Genomic DNA, 10,582 nt, shown 5'->3' with positions numbered 1-10,582 from the left:
GTTTTTCTTGAGCTGGCCAAGAGTATGTCCCAATCCACTGCTGAGGGAGCTGGAAAGAGTGTCGTCGGAGTTGGTTTTGCTAGCGCATTCCCATAAAATATGGTCTTGGGTGGCGTGCGTCTCGTCACCGCAGTGCGGTCATGCAAGATCATATTCACCGTTTTTGATTAGACATAATTAGTAGGGGTTAAAATTTCGTTTGTTTTTAGGCGTCTGAGCGTCTTTGGTTGCGCCCTGTCCAGGTCGTGTTGAGGGGCGGGATACGTGAATCTTTGCTCGCGATAAAAAATTGTTACCTCCGCGTACTAGCAAGGCGCCTCGGCGGGGGCGTCCATTCCCGAGAAGTCTGCCATCCCCCGGTTGGTTAAACCTCGGGCTAGACGGTCGACCCCCTCGTTTCCGGAGTTACCCACGTGAGCCGGAACCCCTACGAAATTGATGTTGCGATGGAGATTTCGGTTGCGCAGGATTCGCATTGCGAGCGCGCTTACCGAGTTTTTGGCGAAATTTTGAATGGCGCTCTTAGAGCCGCTTAGGATAGTTTTGGTGCGGGGATCCGCGATGGCAAGTGCGATAGCTACTTCCTCTGCCTCGCGTATAGAGCTAACGTGAAAGGTTGCGGCGTTAACGAGGGCTGACTTTGGAGTGGCAATACATGCCACGTATGTTCCACCTTTGATGTGTTGAGCTGCGTCCACGCACACTGCTCGTGGTTCGTTCTCGTACGGTTTCTCAAGGGCCTGCGCCCTTGCTTTCCTACGGGCGTCGTGTCTGCCTGACAGGATGTTCTTGGCTACTGGTTTAACAACTAGTCTGCTAGTAATGTCGAGTGATAAATTCGATGTTGCATATACCTCCTCAGCGGGGTGGATGTGGAGTTTGTCGAGAATTACGCACCCCGCAGCAGTGCGCGACCAGCGGGTAAGTTGTGCCGTCTTGTGGGCTTCGATTAGCTCAGCCTGCGTGTTCCAAATTCCCAACTGCAGCAGTCGATCCTTGTTGGGGTATGCCGGCAGGCCAAGGGCCGCCTTGTATGCTGTTCTAATGATGCTGTTAAGTGCGTCTTCGTCCCTTCGACGCAGACGTTAGTACGGCCAGGCGTACTTGATTCGGCTTATCTCAAATGACTGCATCATCCTGCATAGGTCGGCATCTGTCATGCCCCGGCGACGGGTGGCAGTGCGCCTCACCAGCCCGCCTATCTGGTGTGCCGTGAGGCGTAGACGGCGGATCGCTTCCGTGTTGTGAGTATTATTCTGAATAAACATACCAGGAACCATGATCGTGGCTATCGGGGGTATTGGATGATTGTCAATGTGCACCCCGGTGGGTTCCCGAGGGTCGCGAGCTGCCTGTGAGGCTTGTTTGTCCCTGATCACTAAGAGTTCCGATTTAGCCGGTGAACAAGCAAGGCCGTTCCCCTGCACAAAATAGCGTGCAGTGCCGATAGCTCGTTGTAGTGGCTCTGCAATCTCTCCATCGGATCCGGAGTTTGTCCATATGGTGATGTCGTCGGCGTATATAGAATGATATACATGTGGGATTGCATCCAACAGACGCGGGAGGCCAGTCATTGTAAGGTTGAAGAGAAACGCTGAAAGTACAGCGCCTTGCGGGGTTCCTCTGGTGAGGAGTGTAATTTTGTCGCTACTTTAGTCCCCGAAATTCAGCGTAGCCGTGCGCTAATTCAGAATGCTTTGCAACACCACACGAACGGACTGTATGCTCGTTAAAAGGAAAGCCGCGGAAGCACTCCTACTGTGATTGAACACCTGGGTTGTATACTGTAAAAGAATAAAGAGATATATGAAAGAGGAGCGTTTCAGAATGAATGAATGAATTTCGATTGTTAAACTATTACCGGCTCGAGTACATGTGGATTAGGTGATCTTGCTAGGTTGCCGTCAGTGGAGGCTGGCGCCGACCTCTTGGGTTCTTGTCATGACCTGTACTTGTTTATTTATTTATTTATTATTACCCTCAGGGTATAAACATTACAGAGGGGAGTGGGTTTTAATCAATATACAAACAAAAAATATGCACAGCAACAAGAACATACAAGTAATACTGTAAGTGGCAGTTAAGTTTGGTTGAGAAATGATCTAAACAAAGTCCCATAACACTGAATTAATATAACACAATGAAATTCGCGATAACGTTTGAGTGTACACAATGGTGAAATTAAATAATATATGAACACACAGGAAGAGAGGTAGGTTTTATACAATGTTAAGAAAAACTCGCATGGCCTGTATTGCGCACGGCAGACTGAAATAACCAAAATTTATCGATTGTTGCAACGGAAGAGGGAAGGCGGTTCCAGTCTTTAGATGTGCGGGGTATGAATTAATCGGAGAAACATTTAGTGTTGCATGAATTTATGCCAACCTTGTGAGCGTGGTCAACGTGTGATGATACATATGAAGGCGGAATGAGGAATTTACCGTGTAAGTCATCATGGTAAAATATCTTATGAAAGAGGGATAACCGTGCATGCTTTCGACGAAATGTGAGGGGTAGCAGATTGAGATTAGATTTCATTGAGGATACACTAGCGGTGCGGTGATAATTAGAGAAGATGAAACGAGCTGCATTATTTTGAATCATTTCTAGCTGGTTAATGAGATCAGTAGTGCGCGGGTCCCAAACTGAAGATGCGTATTCAAGTTGCGAACAAACTAACGTTTTGTAAAAGAGAAGCTTGGTACTAGAAGGGGCCGAGCAAAAGTTCCGTTTTAAGTAGCCTACCATGCGGTTAGCTTTGTTGACAATGAATTCGACATGACTGTTCCAGCTAAGGTTAGAAGCGATATGAATGCCTAGGTACTTGTATGACGCTACTGATTCGAGAGCTACATTGTTAAGGTGATACGTAGTTGAGTTGCTAGATGACCTTGATACGCGCAGGAATTTACACTTGTTAACGTTTAGCGTCATTTGCCATGTTTTGCACCAAGAGGAGATGTTGTTAATGTCAGTTTGAATTGCGCGTACGTCATCGTCGGTTATTATTTCACGGAAAAGGACGCAGTCGTCTGCAAATAAGTGAATTGATGATGTAACAGAATCAGGCAGGTCATTAATGAATATTAAGAAGAGTAAGGGCCCAAGAACGGTACCTTGAGGAACGCCAAAAAGAACGGGGTGTAAATGTGAGTTAGTTCCATTAGTTGCTACAAACTGCTGACGGTCTGTGTTTATAGGTCGGAGCTGAGCAGCAAGGTCTCCGACGGGACGAGGTGCGCGAGCCTCTGAAGCGATATTTCTTGGAAGTTGTGGGTTTCTACGTGGACACAGGCCACCACCCACCGCGGGTTCGAGCTTCGCGCGAGCCAAGGGCCCCGATCAGCCGTCACCACACACCACTGGGACACCGATGCGGTGCACTCAACCTCCGCTGGGAGGAGAGCGATTCGCCGCAAAGAAATAGGCCTCCAGGTTCACAAAGGAGACGTTTATTCACGTCGTCCTTCAGCAGTACACACACACTCAATCGTCACCCCGTCCCGGGGGCACGCGAGGAGCAAGGCTCCGCTGCGCGCACGTAGCGACTCGAGCAATGCGTGCCGCTAGCACGCCGCTGCAGGAGAATGTCCCCGCGGCAGTGCTGTGATCTCCCTCTCGTGTCGACCGTTGGGCCGGTTGCGAGAGAGAGTGGGCAATCAACGCAAGGTACGCCTGTCGGAGGTCGCTGGACCCCGCTGGACAGGCTCGAGCCGCTGCAGGTCAGAGGACACGTGCGGGCGAGCTCGAGTATATGCACTGGTCCGAGCGGCAAAGGCCGGCAGGGACAAAACAGTTGCGCACGCACCTTACGCTGTCTCGGAGGGATCTCTCTCTGGGCCCCCGCTCGGACGGTCGCGCGGTGCGCGGCCCCCAAAGCGGGTCCCAAATTCCCGCCAAAAGGCGCCAATGGCAAAGGCCGTTGGGGAGCCGGGGCGGAGCAGTGGCCAAATGACAGTGATTAGTCACCCAGCCGCCTCTCCACCGCCTGAGGCGGGAGCAAGGGAAAGAGGAGAAACAACGCGGGAGGCCGGCACAGCCGCGCAAAGGCGACGGCGGAAAGCCAGGATTCCCACAAAGTCTGTCGGGCCGTCCCGGAAGATATGGAATACGGTGGCTTTTCAGCCGCATTTGGTGCACTCCACTGTAGATCAATCCGGGTATACAAGACACTTTAACTGCCGGCTACCTGGAAGAGCTGCGGAAGGTCCCCAAGAAGAATGCCAAATAGCTGACAAAGTTTTCATTCATTTACCGCTGTCCTAAGCCAATAATGAAGGAATGAAATCTTTGTCAGCTGTTTGGCATTCTTCATGGGTGTCTTCTGCAGCTGTTCCATGCGGCCGGCAGTTACAGTCTGTAGCGACCTGTTGTGCTCTTGCCACTGCCTTGAACGGTGCGTTCTGTAGGTGCTTGAGAGAACAGCTTGCCGTGATTCTCTTCAGGGTGCTAAAACCAAGCCTGTTGGAGGCGGATCCTTCGCGTAAACCCAATTCATGTGATACAGGCTCACTGCACAACTGGATATTGGGATTCGCTGTATCAGGGGAAATATTCGCATAGACTCACGTATTTGGCTGCTACCGCGTTTGCAGTCGTCAAATGGTGGCTTGATCTCGGCTTAACGAAAAATGCCGAGGCGGCAGACTCGATCTAAGAGTTTTGTATTAACTCGTAATGGGCTCGGAGGTGTCCTGCGTCTTGCTTCGCAATGACCGCGCGTTGGAGTCCTGAGGTAAATTATGTCCCTGCCTTTTGCTGTACTCCGGCAAGGACCGGATCTTTACTTACAGAAAAATCATTCAGCACTACAGACTTGCAAGACTCAGATTCCCCTAAGCAGATAAAACGCTCTCCAAACAACAGACCGAGGCCTGGCGTAAACGTCTAACACCTATACAAATCTCCAATTGTGTAGCTTCTATTCGGAAGAACTCTATTCAGACAAATTCAGAAATTGTGATAGCAAAGCCTATATAAATCATATGACCATAGTCCCTTCCTCCGACTCACTTCGTTACCGACTATGATCATCGGGAGGCTCTAATGCTCAGCCCCGACCCGGGAACACTGGTCAAGCTCCTCCAGCTTGCTGAAGACGCCGCCGCTGCTCAAGGGATAGCGGCCGTCGTTTAAGCGGGGGGCGACTTCGGGAGCTCCTCTATATCCGCCGGAAATAAAGTGGAAATAATCGTGCTGAGAACTGTGTATGCTAAACTGGGCGAGTTGGAGCATTCTAGCTACTCCATCTCATTTTTTTGTCAAGTTGATGGATGTGTCAATGAGACACTTCTCCCCTGCTTTCACGATATAGAATGCCTCAGTTACCTCGATGGTGCGCTGATTATGTGCTTTGCCAAGTAGAATCACTTTTAAGTAGCACTCTACGTGTTTTATGTTTTCGAGACGGACTTTTATCCCAGATCTCTTGCTACTTGATCTCGTTTTTCAGCATTTTTTTTTAAGTTTCTCTTATTCTTCCTTCAATTCTTTTTCCACACTATATATTCTGTTAACCTTTCCAACATAAATTCAGTTGTGACAAAGTGCTCGTGTCGTGCCTCTGGCTACTTCTATGTCCTAGTTTCTTTCAAGCTACGTTTCAGAAAATGAGAATTTTGTACTTGGTTACGGAGATTCGTCCTTGCGCATATTTGCGGAGGGCCATCTTGGAATTGCTAACAGCGCTGCTGCCTTCCTGGGCGATCCCAAGTGCTATAGCGGCCTCTTGAGCCGCCTCAACTCTGCTCGTAACTGCCGAGGATATTATTCCTTGCGAGTAATGCTCACCACGCTCACAGCACAGGTGTTTTATTTTGGTAGTCGACATTTTACTGCATCCCCAAATACGGGGCTTCCGTCCCCCGAGTATTTTTCGCTAAGCAGCTTCACCGTGCCCGTCCTCTGTCCATCGTGACGACTCATTTGGATGTTCTTACGCATTGGTTTGACTCTTCGCATTGGGTTGACGCATTCTTACCAGCGAGGAAGATCCGCCACCGTTGTCTGGAGCCTCCGCCCCTGCGATGCCAACTGTACCTCTATGAGGTCGTCTAAGGTACAGTGTACCCAGAGAGAAAAAGCCGCTCAGTGGATAGGTTTTTTGGGAGACAGAGAACCGCTTTCTACGCTTGCCTTATTAGTCTGTACAACTTCTCAAGCTCGCAACGCTTGAGATCCAGGTACATTGTGGCATGAACCATTTGGCTGCAGACAAATCCTGAACGATCCGACACCCGCCTCACTTTCTCATGCCGTGCCACCTGGACACCACTCGCTTGATTAGTCGGATAGTCTGTTGGACTGAGGCCGTCAGCCTGTCCACTATTGTTCTGTGGTACCTGCTGGATTGTATGAAAATTCCCAATGCGCGTATGGTATCAGCTTCGAGGATCTCGTTCTCCCAAATTTTCACGATAAACCTACTCGCCCCCAAATTCTTTGGCCTGCCGACGTTACAGATAACCACTAGTTCCGACTTTTACGGTGAACATTCCAGGTCTGCGCCGCGAACATGAGCATCTAACACAACCGCCGCTTTCTGTAGCGCAGCTTCAATCTGCCCATCCGACGCTGGACTTGCCCAGATCGGGACGTCGTCTGCGCACAGTGTGCGTCCGACTCCCTGTACGCGGTTCGGCTTGCCATCGCGTCATCGAAAAGGCAAGGTAATAAGATCGATCCCTGCGGCGCCCCCCTGTTTCTTAACGATATATGTCCCGACTTGCGCTCACCAATCTTGGGCTCCATCGCGCGGTTTCACAACAAGGTTTTCAGGTATTGATATGTGCACCATCCGTCCCCTAAATGCGATAGGTTAGAGTATGGCCTCGTGCGAGACGTTGTCAAACGCATTTTTCAGATCCAGCCCCCGAATGGCCGGCGGGCCATCACCATTTCCGGGCTCCACTCTCTCTTTGGAGAGCTGCAGCATCATGTTCTGTGTGGACAGATGTCGGCCCTACTTGGCTCCGATTGGTGCCTTAGCTCAGCTTCAAGAAAAAAAGCTTATAAACACCAGCTTGCTTCTGCACATCCCAACGCAACTGAAAGTCCAGCCTCATTTTACTGGGTCGTAATGTGGATATGTGGCGTCCTACTCACGCACGCAGGACATATATTTTTTGTATATTTTCCGCCTTTCTGTTTCAGGTGGCGGTGGCGACACTTCTCGTATTTCAGGAAAATCGGGATCCCAGGTCCAAATCCCAGCCTGATATGGGGAAACATCAGGGAGTACCACTTCACGGCAAGAACAGCGCACGAGATAGGGCACTATGAGAGGGCAACGGAGTTGAACATATGTAATAGCATCACTTCCGAACACTTGCTAAGCAGCTATTGCTTTATTGTTTCCATTTGATTGCCACACTAGCAATAAGACATAATGTCGAAAAAAACCTCATGGCTATAAGATGCGCGTTTTAAAATGTTCACTTTATGATTGCAGCGTTTTGAACTGACAATTACTGCACTCCAGGTAATATTATTTGCGTAATACATGTTTTAGCAAGCTTTGTCACTGGGAACTTCTTGGTTTAAAAAAAAGTAGCAACAGAATAGAGTGCCTGATTTTCGGCGGACACTTATCCGCAGTAATGATTTGGTAGCGCAAGTGCTCGTGGTCTTAAATTTGGTCAGTGTGCATGCTTAGCTGTCCTTACCATTAACCGAAATCTTTCTGAATATCTCGCTTTTTCGCTACGCACTTAGGGACTACCGTTGTTTCTGAGGGGACTAACAAACCCGCCAAAATTACCCGTCTTGGTGGCTTGGCGGCTTTGGCATCACCACTAACACCAGCGCCTTAAACAGGGAAACAGACCACTGCGGCACACAAAGCTCAACCAAATGACGCGCGGATAGTCCGTGAAACGTGAATACTCATTGTGCGCTCGCTCAAAGAGCCCTTGACATAGCACAACAGCTGCCCGTTCACCCGTGGCTACTGAGACCAAAGTCTTGGGACAAGATTGATCCTGACCACGTCGACATCATTTCAACGGAAACGGAACACAAAAGCATTCCCGTGTTGTGCAATGCCGTGCACGTTTAAGCACCTTAGATGATCGAATTTAATTGGGCCTTCGCCACTACGGCATGAATCGCAGTCCACGTGTGGTTTCAGAATTTTACACCTCACATGTATTAACCTCACTCCTCCATCACTAAAAAAAAAAAACTTGCACCAAAGGAAAAACAAACGAAACGAGAGTATTATTCGTCTTGTTAAACCAAAAGTATTAGAAGCAAATACGTACACTTTAAAGAACCCCAGGCGGTCAAAATTTCCGGAGCCCTTGACTACTGCGTCCTTAATTGCCTGAGTCGCTTTGGGACGTTAAACCTCAATAAACCGAACCGAACACTTTGAAGTTTCCTGCCGCAGTAAAATTACTTTTTGAGCTGCGTAGAAGCATCAGGTATCATTTGCAGAATCGTGCACAGGTGTCGTAGTACATCGGCATGTTGTAAGGATAAAGTAGCTGTTTAATAGAGAGCGCAGGAATGAGACAGAAGCACAACATACTAACATGACACAGTGCATGACGGAGGTAAATAGGAAGTATTGATTGATTGATGAATTGATTGAAAGTTCCTATTTTATGAGGTAGGCCCAATAACACTGTGGGAGAAACGGGGAAAAAACGCTAGACATACTCGAGGTCCGAGTCAGCGTGTTATCCATATGCTATTGCGGGACCCGATCAGAAGGGGGTTAGTCGGCACCCTTACACCACCCTGATCAGGCCACTTTGGCTACCATATGCAGCAAATCGAAGCTGCCTGCCGGTAATATATGTGTTGGAGTGACAGTATGGCCATTCTCCCGGATTTAAATGAAGCGCATTGCCAGAGTAAATGGATAAGGTCCACGCGACAGTGGAGCCCGGATTGCGAGAACGTTACCGCGGTGAGGTTGAGCCGTCGTCATTTCGCCAGTATATATGCGGCATACGTGGAGTCAGCATAAACCTTATTGATGAAGACCTCCTCGAGACATTTAAGATGAGTCTTACACCAAACGAAGACCGGCGGAGTAAGTTCTTCGATGCGGGAACGACTTGAAGTACGGAGAGACGCTCGGGCGTTGTACATGGTAGCTACTGAGGAGGTTGTCTAGTTTAGGAGGTCGTACGGGCTTGCGCTGAGGGGTGGGGTGGATGAAGAATTGATCGTCCCATCTGAGCAGCGGCATGTGCTGCCATATTACCCCCGGGAGCGAGCGCCCGTATGCCCCGGTGTCCAAATGATTTCGATGTGATTACCCATCTGTGCATGCTTGCTGTGAATGTGTTGGATGACTGGCATCCTCCGTGGCAAGGCGAAGAAGTTGTGTGTAAGACGCATGTGAATCAGTGAAGACTGAGCCGTTTGGTACCAGCGTGTGCGAGGGAGGCAATGGCTTCCCAGATTGCCAGCAGCTCAGCGTGCTTGGGGGGGGGAGGGGGGGGGGGGGTACTGAAACGAAGGTGGCATGTATAAGTCCCTGAGTAGACGGAGGACTGCGTACAAATCTAAGCCATTCAGGCCGGGTCGCCACAGAGAGCGGCATCGGTGTAGATGTCGAGGGTTTCTTAGTGCGCGACCGCAAGCTGACGAGTTGCAAGAAGCTTGAGGAGGAGTACTATGTCTCAAGCTATGGGTCAGCAAAATCGCCGAGAATAAATCGGTGTACCACGTAGGTGTAGACACTGAGTGAGTGTGAGAGCATCATTTTGTCGTTGGAAGTCCCAAGCCAGATGGCGCCGGCCTTGTAGGGTATTTTCCAAGCGAATGTGATGCCGGATGTTGCCCTCGCGGATGATATCCTGCAGGTGTTCAAATGCAGGTACCTTGGTGTGCTAAGGCAGACCAGTGATGGTTCGTCGTGTAGTCCTATCAAAGCGCTCGCGATTGTTGATGTTGCTCAAAGAGATTGTATATACGGGAGCGCCGTATAAGAGTTTTCCCAACGGCAACAGCCATAGCTAGAGTGCGACAAGCATGTTGTCTTGCTCCTCCGAGCTTGTTAGACAGGCGATGCACTGCGTGCAGTGTGACCAGCCATGCCTGTTGAAATTGGCGCACCCACTTTTGGAGGCTGTTACAGCTCACGAGAGGCAAACCGTGCACTCTAATCTGTCCGTTGTGTGGTGTGTGGCGTGTGGCTAATGTGTGGTGTGTGGCCCATTAAGGAGTGAGATGCTTATGTCAGGATTGATCGGATGCTTACGATCTATACTTATAAGTTCCATTTTCTGAGGGGAAAGTCGCAGGCCTATTTCGGTAAAGGTGGCCTACAGACTCAGGAGAGCTGCCTGTAATTCGACCTGCATACTTTCTTTATTCGGTCGAGGTGCTGACATCATCAGCATAGATCGCGAATCCAGCCTGCGTGTCACGTTGGACGTTCCCTGTTACTCATCAAATGAGCAGATTAAACAGCATGGACCCCTAGGCTGGAACTCTGGAGAACTCCCTTAATAGGGAGTATAAAACGGAGACATTCCATGTGAACCATAGCAACCGATGAAGCTTGTTATACCCGTGTGCTGCAGTGTTATGAGTTTTGCGAAGTTTAACAGATTAATCTTAC

General features: G+C 49.5%; 1 protein-coding gene across 1 annotated transcript in view; it reads left to right on the top strand.

Annotated features, from left to right (window-relative positions):
• The first annotated feature begins 783 nt into the window (after positions 1–783).
• Positions 784–10,582, top strand: part of LOC149360259 (cytochrome P450 3A14-like) — a 43,260-nt gene continuing 33,461 nt past the window's right edge. Inside the window, exons 1-2 of the mRNA XM_089567820.1 lie at positions 784–824; positions 7,156–7,252. Coding sequence (XP_089423946.1) covers positions 784–824; positions 7,156–7,252 — 138 coding nt within the window. The remainder of the gene's footprint in view (positions 825–7,155; positions 7,253–10,582) is intronic.

This window comes from Amblyomma mixtum, chromosome 2 (assembly GCF_055824585.1).
Source record: "Amblyomma mixtum isolate Tamu chromosome 2, ASM5582458v1, whole genome shotgun sequence".
Taxonomy (NCBI): Eukaryota; Metazoa; Arthropoda; class Arachnida; order Ixodida; family Ixodidae; genus Amblyomma; species Amblyomma mixtum.
This window is presented reverse-complemented; position numbering and strand designations above follow the sequence as displayed.